The 11375-nt window shown below is 40.0% G+C and overlaps 1 protein-coding gene across 1 annotated transcript; it reads left to right on the forward strand.

Annotated features, from left to right (window-relative positions):
- Positions 1-7431: 7431 nt before the first annotated feature.
- On the forward strand, positions 7432-10938 carry LOC120418574 (uncharacterized). The gene has a single exon (XM_039581019.2). It carries the CDS (start codon positions 7485-7487, stop codon positions 10818-10820), a length of 3336 nt encoding a protein of 1111 aa, XP_039436953.1. The 5' UTR covers positions 7432-7484; the 3' UTR covers positions 10821-10938.
- The last annotated feature ends 437 nt before the right edge of the window (positions 10939-11375 follow it).

The raw sequence follows: 11375 nt of genomic DNA on the forward strand, positions 1-11375 counted from the left end.
GTGTCGGAAAAAATGTAGAAGTTTACTTTAAGTGCAAGAACAACAACGGGCCAAAATTTTCATCTTATTTTTTTTTCTTGTCAGACTTATTATCAGCTTGAAGCTGTTTTATTTAGATTTCAAAAATATTCATTAAGAATTGAACTTGTTGCTGACTGACAGCTTTTTATTTTCAAGCTGCACAAACTTTCCATTATTTTCAGAAGAAGATATACTGAAACAAAAATGAAAAAAAATAAGAAAAAATCAATGAAATTTGATCTCCGATCAGCATTTGTTTCAGCGCAGAGCACTTGCACCAAACGATTCCAAGTAAAATGTTCAAAAATTGGAAAAAAATATAATAAACTTTTTTCTCGTGACTAACGAAGTCAAACTCGCCAATGAGAAAAATAAATGTTTCTTTTTTTCTATTTTCCAGCCTTTACCTCCCCTGTGGAAAGGTCGCTCGAAATTGGTGAAATTGTTTCCTTCTGTTCGGTGGTCTCGGTCGCTCGACTCGACAGTGGAAACGGGTGAGGCAAACTTTTCTCATGTTTCAAATTTTCTCGTTATTTCTGCCACACGATAGCCTGAGGGGCTTGAAATTGGCACCACTGCCACCACCACCGCCAACATTATCGTCTGAACTGAAAAATGAGCACCACGATCACGAGCTGCTTCATTACCACAGCCACTATTGAACGAAAAACGAAGGAGAAAAAGTGGTGGAAAATTGATGAAAAATCGCCACCACAGAAAAGAAGAAAAAAAGTATTACTCTCACTTTGGTGAAAACAGGAGATAATAAACGTTACGATTGATTTCGGCCCCCGGGCCAGATGGCAACCGTGACGGCAGCAGCAGCAGCACTGGTGTCAAATTAGGTGCTTTAGGGGGTGAAAAGTGGTTGCCGGAATCAGTTGAGAGTTCCGTGGAAGGTGAGGAAATTACTTTCGAAGAAAAATGAAATTTGGAGGAAATTTGAATTCATCACTTGGAGAACAGCTGTTGGGGAGATAAATTTAAATGTTTAATCTTATCGATCGCTTTTCAAATCTTCTGAAATAAATTTGACATCAGGAAAACAAAATGAATAAACTTTGGACAAAGCTTACACAAATGTTCCACAATAAAACAACTTTTGCAGAAAATAAATAAATGTAAACTACTGCCAATGGCTTCCGCCAAGAAGCAGAAACTTTTTCTCTCGAGCAACTGGTTGATGACAGCAGCTGCAGCAGCCAGCGAGGGCGAAAATTCAAACAAAAGTTTTTCCCCGGAAACGAAAACAAATGCAATCAACATAATTCAGCAAACTATACTTTTTTCGTCCAGTTATTTGCGCGCATTCGACGAATGTTTGCCGGCGAAATGAAAGAAAAGTGCGCGAAAAATAGTGTGCACCTCACCGGAAATTGAGGCAAAAGCTTCAAAAAAAGAAAAGTTGTTCGCACAGGCCAACAAAGGAAAAGCTCGGCGAAGAAACATAATGAAAGCAAACAAATAAAACGAGGCGAAGGAAAAATTGAGAGGCAAATTGGTCCATCAGCGGCGGCGGCGGAAAAGTATTGAAAATTTGCACCCCATCAGAGTGAGGAAAGAAAGAAAAAATAGTGCTCGAAAATGAGGCAAACTGAAAGAACAATATTGGCACAGAAAAAGTTTTTTGACATTTTTGCCTCACATTTTGTTCCCCCGGGGAAAAGTTTTTCCCCGTTGCATTGAAACTGTGTGAAGGTGTTTGTGTTGAACCGGAGAAAATGTGAAATGAAGAGGAACTGGGAAAAAAAAGTCATTTGCAACTTTTCAAGGTAAAAGTTTATGAAATTAAAGTTTGTTTATGTTATCAAAAACGGTGGCAATTTTTCTTTCTCCATAGAAAATACCAAATTAAAGGGGTTTGGTCCTGCTGGCTAGACTTAATTTTTAAAATATAACCTTTATAAATAATGTTGAGTGTCTATCAGAAATATAACAACGAAACTTAACTCTTAAATCACAAATGCAAAATTTACACATGAGCAATTTTTCACGAAAGCGGCCGATTCCGACCTTTTTTTAATTTTTGTATTTTTTTATTTTTGGCCAAACTTTGTGGGGACTAAAGAAGACATTTTGTGTCATCACGGCGCTCAAAATACCGTTAATATGAAAAAAAATGCAATTCAAGATTTTATTGTCTATCGATTCCTTACACCTAGAGGGTGACGATTCTCGAGATTTTCAATTTCCCGGGAATCGAGAGTTGAGTTTTGCCATTTCCCGGGAATTCCCGGGACCCGGGATTTTTTTTTAAGTAGCCAATAGTGTCAATAACTTTAAAAGAAAAAAAACGTTTCTTTATAATGAATTCAGATAAATCAATTCATACTAATCCAATGAAACGTAAATTTAAGTAACCTCATTATTTTGAGGAACTATTTCTACATTTTGATTTTTTCCCTCAATCTACAAATACAAAATCGTTTCTTGAGCCTTTTTGGGACTCGAATTGCAGTTTAAAATGTTTACGAATCTTCATTCGCACTGATTGATTTTTCAAAAGTTGCACAAACTTTTTGTTGAACTTGTTATTAGATTTTTTGAAAGTAAAAAAATAACTAATATATAATTTTCCATTTATGCAATATGGCATTCTGCAATATGATAAATAACGACTCAAAACAAAAACTTTAAGTTGATTTTTTCCTTCTTAAGGTCAACTGTAAATGTTCACAATTAGCGGACTTAGTGTCCGCTTACAAAAAATGCCTGATTTTTATTCTTTAAATATAATTTAATATGCAAAACACAAAATGACTTATTGGCATCAAAAAAGGCAATTACCTCGATAAAGCGAAATTGACTTAGGGGAAATATACCCATTTTAATCACTCTAAGCCGTTCGACCAATTCTCATCACTTTTGCCGTTTTCCGCTATTAAATCAACTTTTTCAAGTGTATCAACAATGGAGAGTTGTTTGCTCACTTTTATTTGAGCTATTTATTACTTTGGACCAGTCAAAAACACTTAATGAAAGCTCTAATTCATGAGCAAAGTGCTGATAGGCCGATTATAGAAATAGGCTGAAAAAGGGTATAGTTCCCCTACTTAGAATTTAAAAAAAATAGACTATGAGTTTTGCTATGCTCGAGAGAGAATATGGAAATTAAACTTATCTTGAAAAGGCTTTTCCCTCTTAGAAATAAAAAATATTTCATTTATGGTGTGTAACTGCTAATTATGCTTCAATGTTAATTTTGGGTTCCACATTTTTTGGTTACACTCAATTAAAGTTATTGGAATTTTTGAAAAGTTAAAATTCACACTTTTAGAATAAGAAGATTAGAGAAGCATTGATCAATTCAATCTTGGAAATCGAACATTGAACATCCAATGTTCTAAATAATTTCGAAATTTTCAAATGTTTTTCTGATTAGTTTATTAATTTTGTTTCGATATTTGTAAGTATAAAAATTTCCCGGGAGTCTCGACCAAATTTCCCGGGAATCGAGAGGTCAAAAAATTGCCGATTTCCCGGGAAATTTTTCCCGGGAATTCCCGCTCGTCACCCTCTACTTACACCATAACGCACCTTTAAGCAAAAAATGAAAACATTCGCTGATGTAGTTTTCGACAGCCCTTTTAAAATGTAACATCCGAATTTCATAAAAAAAAAAAACAAAACATACTATACAATATCAGCATTTGAAAGAATATGCATTTCGAGATAATGATGAATTTTGCTTCACTTGAATGTCAAGTATCTTTGGGCAAAGTTTCAGAAGGTTTGCTCAAGTAGATTTGAGATACAGCCGTATTAAGAAGCTATTTCCGACTTTTTCATGCCGATTATATAGATTTTCTAAGAAAAAGTCGGAAATAACTTTTTAAAATGGCTGAATCTCGAAAACTACATCAGCAAACCTTCTGAAACTTGGCTCAGAGATACTTGACCGTCATATGAAGCAATATCCATCATTATCTTCTTCTTTAAACTGCTGAAACTGTATTAATTTTATAGATGTTCTCTTATAAAATCGGAAATAACATTTTGAAATGGCTGTATCTCGAGAACTTCATCAGCAAACCCAGAGATCGTTGACAGTTACTTATAAGAAGCAAAATTCATCATTAACTCGAAATGCATTTCTTTGCTGAAAATGTATTGATTTTATAGATTTTCTTAGAAAAACTCGGAAATAACATTTTAAAATGGCTGTATCTCAAGACCTACATCAGCAAACCTTCTGAAACTTGGCCCTGAGATACTCGACAGTCAAGTGATGCAAAATTCATCATTATCTCGAAATGCATATTCTTTGGCATGCTGAAATTATATAGATTGTTTTGGTTTTTTTTATGAACTTCGGATGTAACATCTTAAAAGGGCTGTATCTCGAAAATCACATCAGCGAATGTTTTCATTTTTTGCTTAGAGGTGCGTTATGGTGTAAGGAATCGATAGACACCAAAATCTCGGATTGCTTTTTGTTTTTTTCGTGATAACGGTATTTTGGGCACCGTGACGTGACGTCATTGGTTCACCCAAACAAATCTCCATACAATTTTGGCAGCTGTCCATACAAAAATAGCACGTAAATATTCAAACAGTTGTAACTTTTGAGTGAATTTTCTGATCAAGATTTTTTTTGAAAATATCGAATTGCACAATTTCACAGCTTACTATACTGAAATTTTTCACCTGAGCAATTCTCTACGAAATCGGTCTTTTTCTTCAATTTTAATTTTTGTATTTTTTAATCCGACTGAAACTTTTTTGGTGCCTTCGGTATGCCCAAAGAAGCCATTTTGCATCATTGGTTTGTCCATATAATTTTCCATACAAATTTGGCAGCTGTCCATACAAAAATGATGTATGAAAATTCAAAAATCTGTATCTTTTGAAGGAATTTTTTGATCGATTTGGTGTCTTCGGCAAAGTTGTAGGTATGGATACGGACTACACTGGAAAAAAATGATACACGGTAAAAAAAATTCAGTGATTTTTTATATAACTTTTTATCACTAAAACTTGATTTGCAAAAAAATACTATTTTTATTTTTTTTTATTTTTTGATATGTTTTAGAGGACATAAAATGCCAACTTTTCAGAAATTTCCAGGTTGTGCAAAAAATCATTGACCGAGATACGAATTTTTTAATCAATACTGTTTTTTTCAAAAAATCGAAATATTGGTCAAAAAATTTTTCAACTTCATTTTTCGATGTAAAATCAAATTTGCAATCAAAAAGTACTTTAGTGAAATTTTGATAAAGTTCACCGTTTTCAAGTTAAATCCATATTTAGGTGACTTTTTTGAAAATAGTCGCAGTTTTTTATTTTTTTCAATTAGTGCACATGTTTGCACACCTTTGGAAAAAATATTTTTTAAAAGCTGAGAAAATTCTCAATTTTTTGCTTCTTCGGACTTTGTTGATACGACCTTTAGTTGCTGAGATATTGCAATGTAAAGGTTTAAAAACAGGAAAATTGATGTTTTCTAAGTCTCACCCAAAAAGTCGGAAAATTTCACAAATGTTTAATATTTTAACATTGAAAATCGGACCATTAGTTGCTGAGATATCGACATTACAAAATGATGGACTTTTTGGGTGAGACTTAGAAAACATCAATTTTCCTGTTTTTAAACCTTTACATTGCAATATCTCAGCAACTAAAGGTCGTATCAACAAAGTCCGAAGAAGCAAAATATAGAGAATTTTCTCAGCTTTTCAAAAATATTTTTTCCAAAAGTGTGCAAACATGTGCACTAATTTAAAAAAATGAAAAACTGCGACTATTTTCAAAAAAGTCACCTAAAAATGGTTATAACTTGAAAACGGTGCACTTTATCAAAAATTCACTAAAGTACTTTTTGATTGCAAATTCGATTTTACATCTAAAAATTAGGTTGAAAAATTTTTGCGACCAATATTTCGATTTTTTGAAAAAAATCAGTTGTGATTCAAAAAATCATAACTCGGTCAAAGATTTTTTGCCCATTCTGGAAATTTCTGAAAAGTTGGCATTTTATGTCCTCTAAAACATATCAAAAAATAAAAAAAATTAAAAATAGTGTTTTTTTGCAAATCAAGTTTTAGTGATAAAAAGTTAAATAAAAAAATCACTAAATTTTTTTTACCGTGTATCATTTTTTTCCAGTGTAGTCCATATCCATACCTACAACTTTGCCGAAGACACCAAATCGATCAAAAAATTCCTTCAAAAGATACAGATTTTTGAATTTTCATACATCATTTTTGTATGGACAGCTGTCAAGTTTGTATGGAAAATTATATGGACAAACTAATGATGCAAAATGGCTTCTTTGGTCATACCGAAGGCACCAAAAAAGTTTCAGTCGGATTAAAAAATACAAAAAAAAAATCGAATGACCGAAATCCTAGAGAACTGCTCACCTACCTCAAGGTATTGAGGTTAGGCTCGATAGTTCTTTTCTTTTTTGCAGTTATATTTTTTTCTGCAGTACATTTTTTTTTGGTAGGACAAAAGCACTAGGGCATAAAACCTACTATCTTTTCAAAAAACATTTAACATTTACATTATTTGCACATCTCAGTGAGCAAAGTTTGCTCTTTTAAGAGAGTGCTAATCTTGGCGTTCGTTAATTAATAGTGTGTGGAATTTCTCTTCTTCGGCAAAGTTGTAGGTATTGTTGAGGACTATTGAAAAAAAAAGGTACACGGAAAAAATGCCGATTTTTTAATTAACTTTTTTCACAAAAACTCAGTTTCCCAAAATACGTATTTTTTTATTTTCGAGATTTTTTTATATGTGTTTGGGGACATAACCCCCCTTTTAGAAAACAATATTTTGATTTTTTTTTAATCAAGTCTAACATTTCAAAAGGGCGTAATACTGAATGTTTACTATTTACTACTACAGTATTTATTCAAATTTATTTTTTTAATTAGCAACTTCCAGGGTTGCAAGTTCAAAATTGAAGAAATTTGCCCAAGTTTCGTTAACAAAAATCAAGCAGACTAAAATCTAGCAATTATAAATGGGGAAGGAATGGAAGTAAGGACATTAATTTAAAAGGTTGATGAATTCAGATGTTTTAATTTATTTCTAAAATTTATTCTGACTAGGTTTGCAAAATAACAGATAACCTACTCGGCATCTTGAACCATATAACATAAAGAAAGTTCCAGAGTATTTTAATTTCTATCACAGATCTTAAGTCCCACCACGAATTATGACTCTGTTTTGCAAATTTGCAATCTTATCATTCAACTTCCGCAACTTTTCCGTGCGCCATCCGGAACACAAACGATTCAAATTGCTTGCAAATGATCACCGTTATCAAAAATGCAATTGGCTAAATACGATTTCACAACCCACCGATAGCCCGCTCTAATCTAATCCCAAAAAAAATACGATTGATATGATGACCACCAACGCATAAGTACCCCCGAATCACCACTCAATCCAGTCAGTGCTCGCTCGCGCATGTTCCAGATTAGCCAAATCAGCCAACAAGTCCCCGACGAAAAATGTCCAACCCGGCCCTGCTCGCAGCAGCAGCAGTCGCGGTCACCTTGGCGCTGATAAGCCCTTCGGTGGCGACGCGTGCAAACTTCGACCCGAACGAGTTCTGCCGGGGCATCAACGCCGGCATCTTCCCCCACCCGGACGGGAGTCTGTGCTTCCAGTACGTGTCCTGCCTGTTTGGCGAGGGCTTCGTGTACGAGTGCAACGAGGGATTCGTGTTTGACGCGGACAAGTTTGTGTGCGTCCCCGGGGATTGGGCGGAGTGTGAGGAAGGGGGGACGGTGGATCCGGACCTGGAGCGGATCTGCGCGGATGTTTCGCTGGGGGTGTTTGAGTACGAGCGCGATTGTGGGAAGTTTTTGTTCTGCAATCGGGGGGAGGCGCAGGTGATGGAGTGTGACGCGAACGAGATTTGGGTGCAGGAGCGGGGAGTTTGTGCGGTGGGGAGCAGGGATACCTGCGAGGAGGGAGATTTGTTCTGTATGGGACGACCGGATGGGGCGATTGAACATCCGGACGGTTGCCATCTGTTCATCGAGTGCAGGAATCAGATTCATACGGTGGTGACTTGCAGTCGTGGTTACGTGTTTGATGGACAAGGAGGCTGCGTTGTTGGACATAGTGAAACGTGCGAGACTTCGCAGGATCTGTGTGATGGGGATCAGGGAGTGATGCACCCGCATCCGGAGTTTTGCGATCTGTTCGTGGAGTGTGACGGGAGCTATATGAGGGCGGTAAGCTGTGGAATCAATGAAATCTTCCGATATGATATTCAGTTCTGCGTTCCTGGAAATCCGGACACTTGCATCCCAAGTAGACCAGAGGTCGCATGTGAAGGTAGACCCGATGGTATCATCCCACATCCGGACGAGTGTAACATGTTCATCGTTTGCACGAATGGAGTGTCGAGTTCGCATAATTGTCCCCACGGAGAGATTCTACGACCTGAGCTTCCGTTCTGCGTAGCTGGAGACTCGGAAACCTGTGAGTTCCTGGATGGCGTGTGCGTTGGTCGACCGGATGGATTCGTGATCGAACATCCCAACTACTGTGGAAGCTTCATCTGGTGTCAGGGTGGACAGGTGCAGATTCATCCGTGTCCTGCTGGAGAGATTCTCCGGGAAGATATGCAGTTCTGCGTTCCTGGAGATTTAAATACCTGCGAGTTTAGTCCGGTTGAGAACATGTGCGATGGAAGGATGGAGGACCTTCGATTCCCTCATCCGGATCGTTGTGATCAGGTTGTGATTTGCTCCGGCGGTAGTCATTCTGTTCAGAGCTGTCCGCCGTATACGATCGTTCAGCCGGGAAGCATTCAGTGTGTTCCAGGTAATCCGGAAAGCTGCGATCTCTACACGGATATGTGCATTGGTCGACCCGACGGAGTCATTCCGCATCCATCGCGTTGTCACCTGTTCATCAACTGTCAATCCGGACAGGTGCAGCTGCAATCATGCCCTGATGGTCATATCTTCGATTCGTCCGATTCACAATGTGTACCCGGAAACGTCGAAACCTGTGACCACCTGGATGAGTACTGCGTCGGCAAGGAGGATGGAGTGATTTCGCATCCCAACCGATGCGATCTGTTCATGATTTGTGCGGGAGGTGTCACGACGGTGCATCCTTGCCCGACGGGAGAGATCCTTCGTCCGGATATGCAGTTTTGCGTCCCTGGAAACAGCGCCACCTGCCAGTTTGATCCCGTAGAGCAGATGTGCAATGGTCGTGAAGGCCCGTTGGTGTTCCCTCATCCGTATGACTGCTCACTGCTGGTGAGATGTCAGGGCGGTCAGTACACGATCGAGTCCTGCCAGGATGGTGCAGTTGTTCAACCTGGTCAGATCACCTGCGTTGCAGGCAACAGAGACACCTGTGAGCTGTACAATGATCGTTGCGTTGGAATCCCTGATGATCGTATCCCACATCCGTCGGAATGTCACGTATTTCTGCAGTGCAACGGTGGCGCAACCAACGTACAATCTTGTCCGCGTGGAACAATCTTCCAAGGTCCTTCATGCGTAGTCGGCGATCGCGAATCATGTGAACTTCTCGATCAAACCTGTGAACCAATCCGAGATCCAACCATCCTCGAACATCCCAACTTCTGCGATCTTTACATCGAATGCCGCGACGGAACGACGACGCTGCGAACCTGCTCTCCAGGGTTGATCCTGCATCCCAACATGCAAGTATGCTCGCCGGGAGATTCCCACAGCTGCAACTTCCGAGAGATTGAAGATATGTGCGTGGGTCAACCGCTGATCCGATTCCCACCGCCAAGTCAAACGCAGTGCGCTGAATACGTTACCTGCTCCGGTGGAACTCCCACGGTCAACAGCTGCCGCGATGGAACCGTGCTGCGACCTCGATTCCTGGACTGCGTCGCCGGAAACGAGCAGACCTGTGCCAACTTTGCCCACATCTGTCTGTTCCGGCCGAACGAGTACATCGCTCATCCGGCCCGGTGTGATATGTTCATATCGTGCGTTTCGGAGATTCCGAACGTGGTGGACTGCCCAGCAGGGCACATTTTCAACTCCTTCACGAGAACGTGCGTGCCCGGTGATGCGCAAACCTGTGAAACGTTTGACAACTTGTGCCGAGGATCACCGAATGGAGTGCTGCCTCATCCTGGGAGTTGCAACATGTTTATTCGATGCATCGAAAGTAACGCAATGGTAGATTCTTGCCCGGTTGGGAACATCTTCCATCAAGCATCCGGAGATTGTGTACCGGGTAACGCCCAGACCTGCAATCTGTACAACGACCGTTGCTCCAACCAGCCGAACGGGGTCATCGAGTTCCCCGGAAGGTGCGATCTGTTTATCGCGTGTCACGAAGGCACCTCAACGGCTCACCAGTGTCCCTCAGGGGAGATTCTCAACGTGGACATTCAGTTCTGCATGCCAGGTAATCCACAGACGTGTGAATTTGATCAAGATCCGGAAGATCCCGTGCTTAGCATCTGTCAAGGGCGTGAAGACGGACAATTCGTGCATCCCTTCTTCTGCTACCAGTTCATCCAGTGTTTGGGAGGTCAGACCATAATTGGGACCTGTCCTGCAGGGCAGATCTTCGTACCATCGTTGGGACGGTGTGCCGCTGGGGATGCGTCGACTTGTGAAGCGGAAGACAGTGGACCTCCTGGCGGTGAGGTGACGGACGACCTGTGCACCCGGACTGGAATCTACAACGTTGCACATCCCAATCTGGATCTTTGCTGGATGTACGTCCGGTGTGTATTCCGGGTGGCGTTCGAGATGGAGTGTCCGATATTCCATGTGTTTAGTCCGGTGTTTGCGATTTGCGTTCCAGGGGACCGGAATAACTGCTAGTCATCGTTTAGATAAGTGTGATAATTTCATTCCTTGATAAGGTATTATTGATTGAGTCCATCGAGCGCGGTGGTCAAGTTGTTATCTGTTGAATAAATGATAAACCAATGAAATAGTAGACACTAGTAATTGTTTTCATCCGAAAATAGACCTCAAATGCGATCACACTTCGAAACACTTTAATGAAAAGAGTCACCTCAGTAGGGATGAAGCAGTTTACCTTCTCCATTTTCACTCTTTTAACGGCAAGCTTCAAAAGACTTTCGCCGAGCATTTCTCCGCCTCTTCGCCACAGGAAAGTTTATTTTTACTACACAACCCTGGTGGTACTTTGAGGTGAGTGGGTGTGTGTGTTCGCACAGTTTGATTTTATTTTCCGTAAAAGTGCACACGCATACGAGCAGAGTTACTTGAAAGCGGGAAGTTGTTTCCAAAGGCTGCCAGCCGCCATCGGTTGTGCCACTTTGGGATGATTTTCCGGTGCCTGGCCGGGGTAAAAGTTTTTTTTTCTCCATCGCCCACAATTTGCCGGGTACACTTCCGTCGCACATGCAC

This window comes from Culex pipiens, chromosome 2, assembly GCF_016801865.2.
Source record: "Culex pipiens pallens isolate TS chromosome 2, TS_CPP_V2, whole genome shotgun sequence".
Taxonomy (NCBI): domain Eukaryota; kingdom Metazoa; phylum Arthropoda; class Insecta; order Diptera; family Culicidae; genus Culex; species Culex pipiens.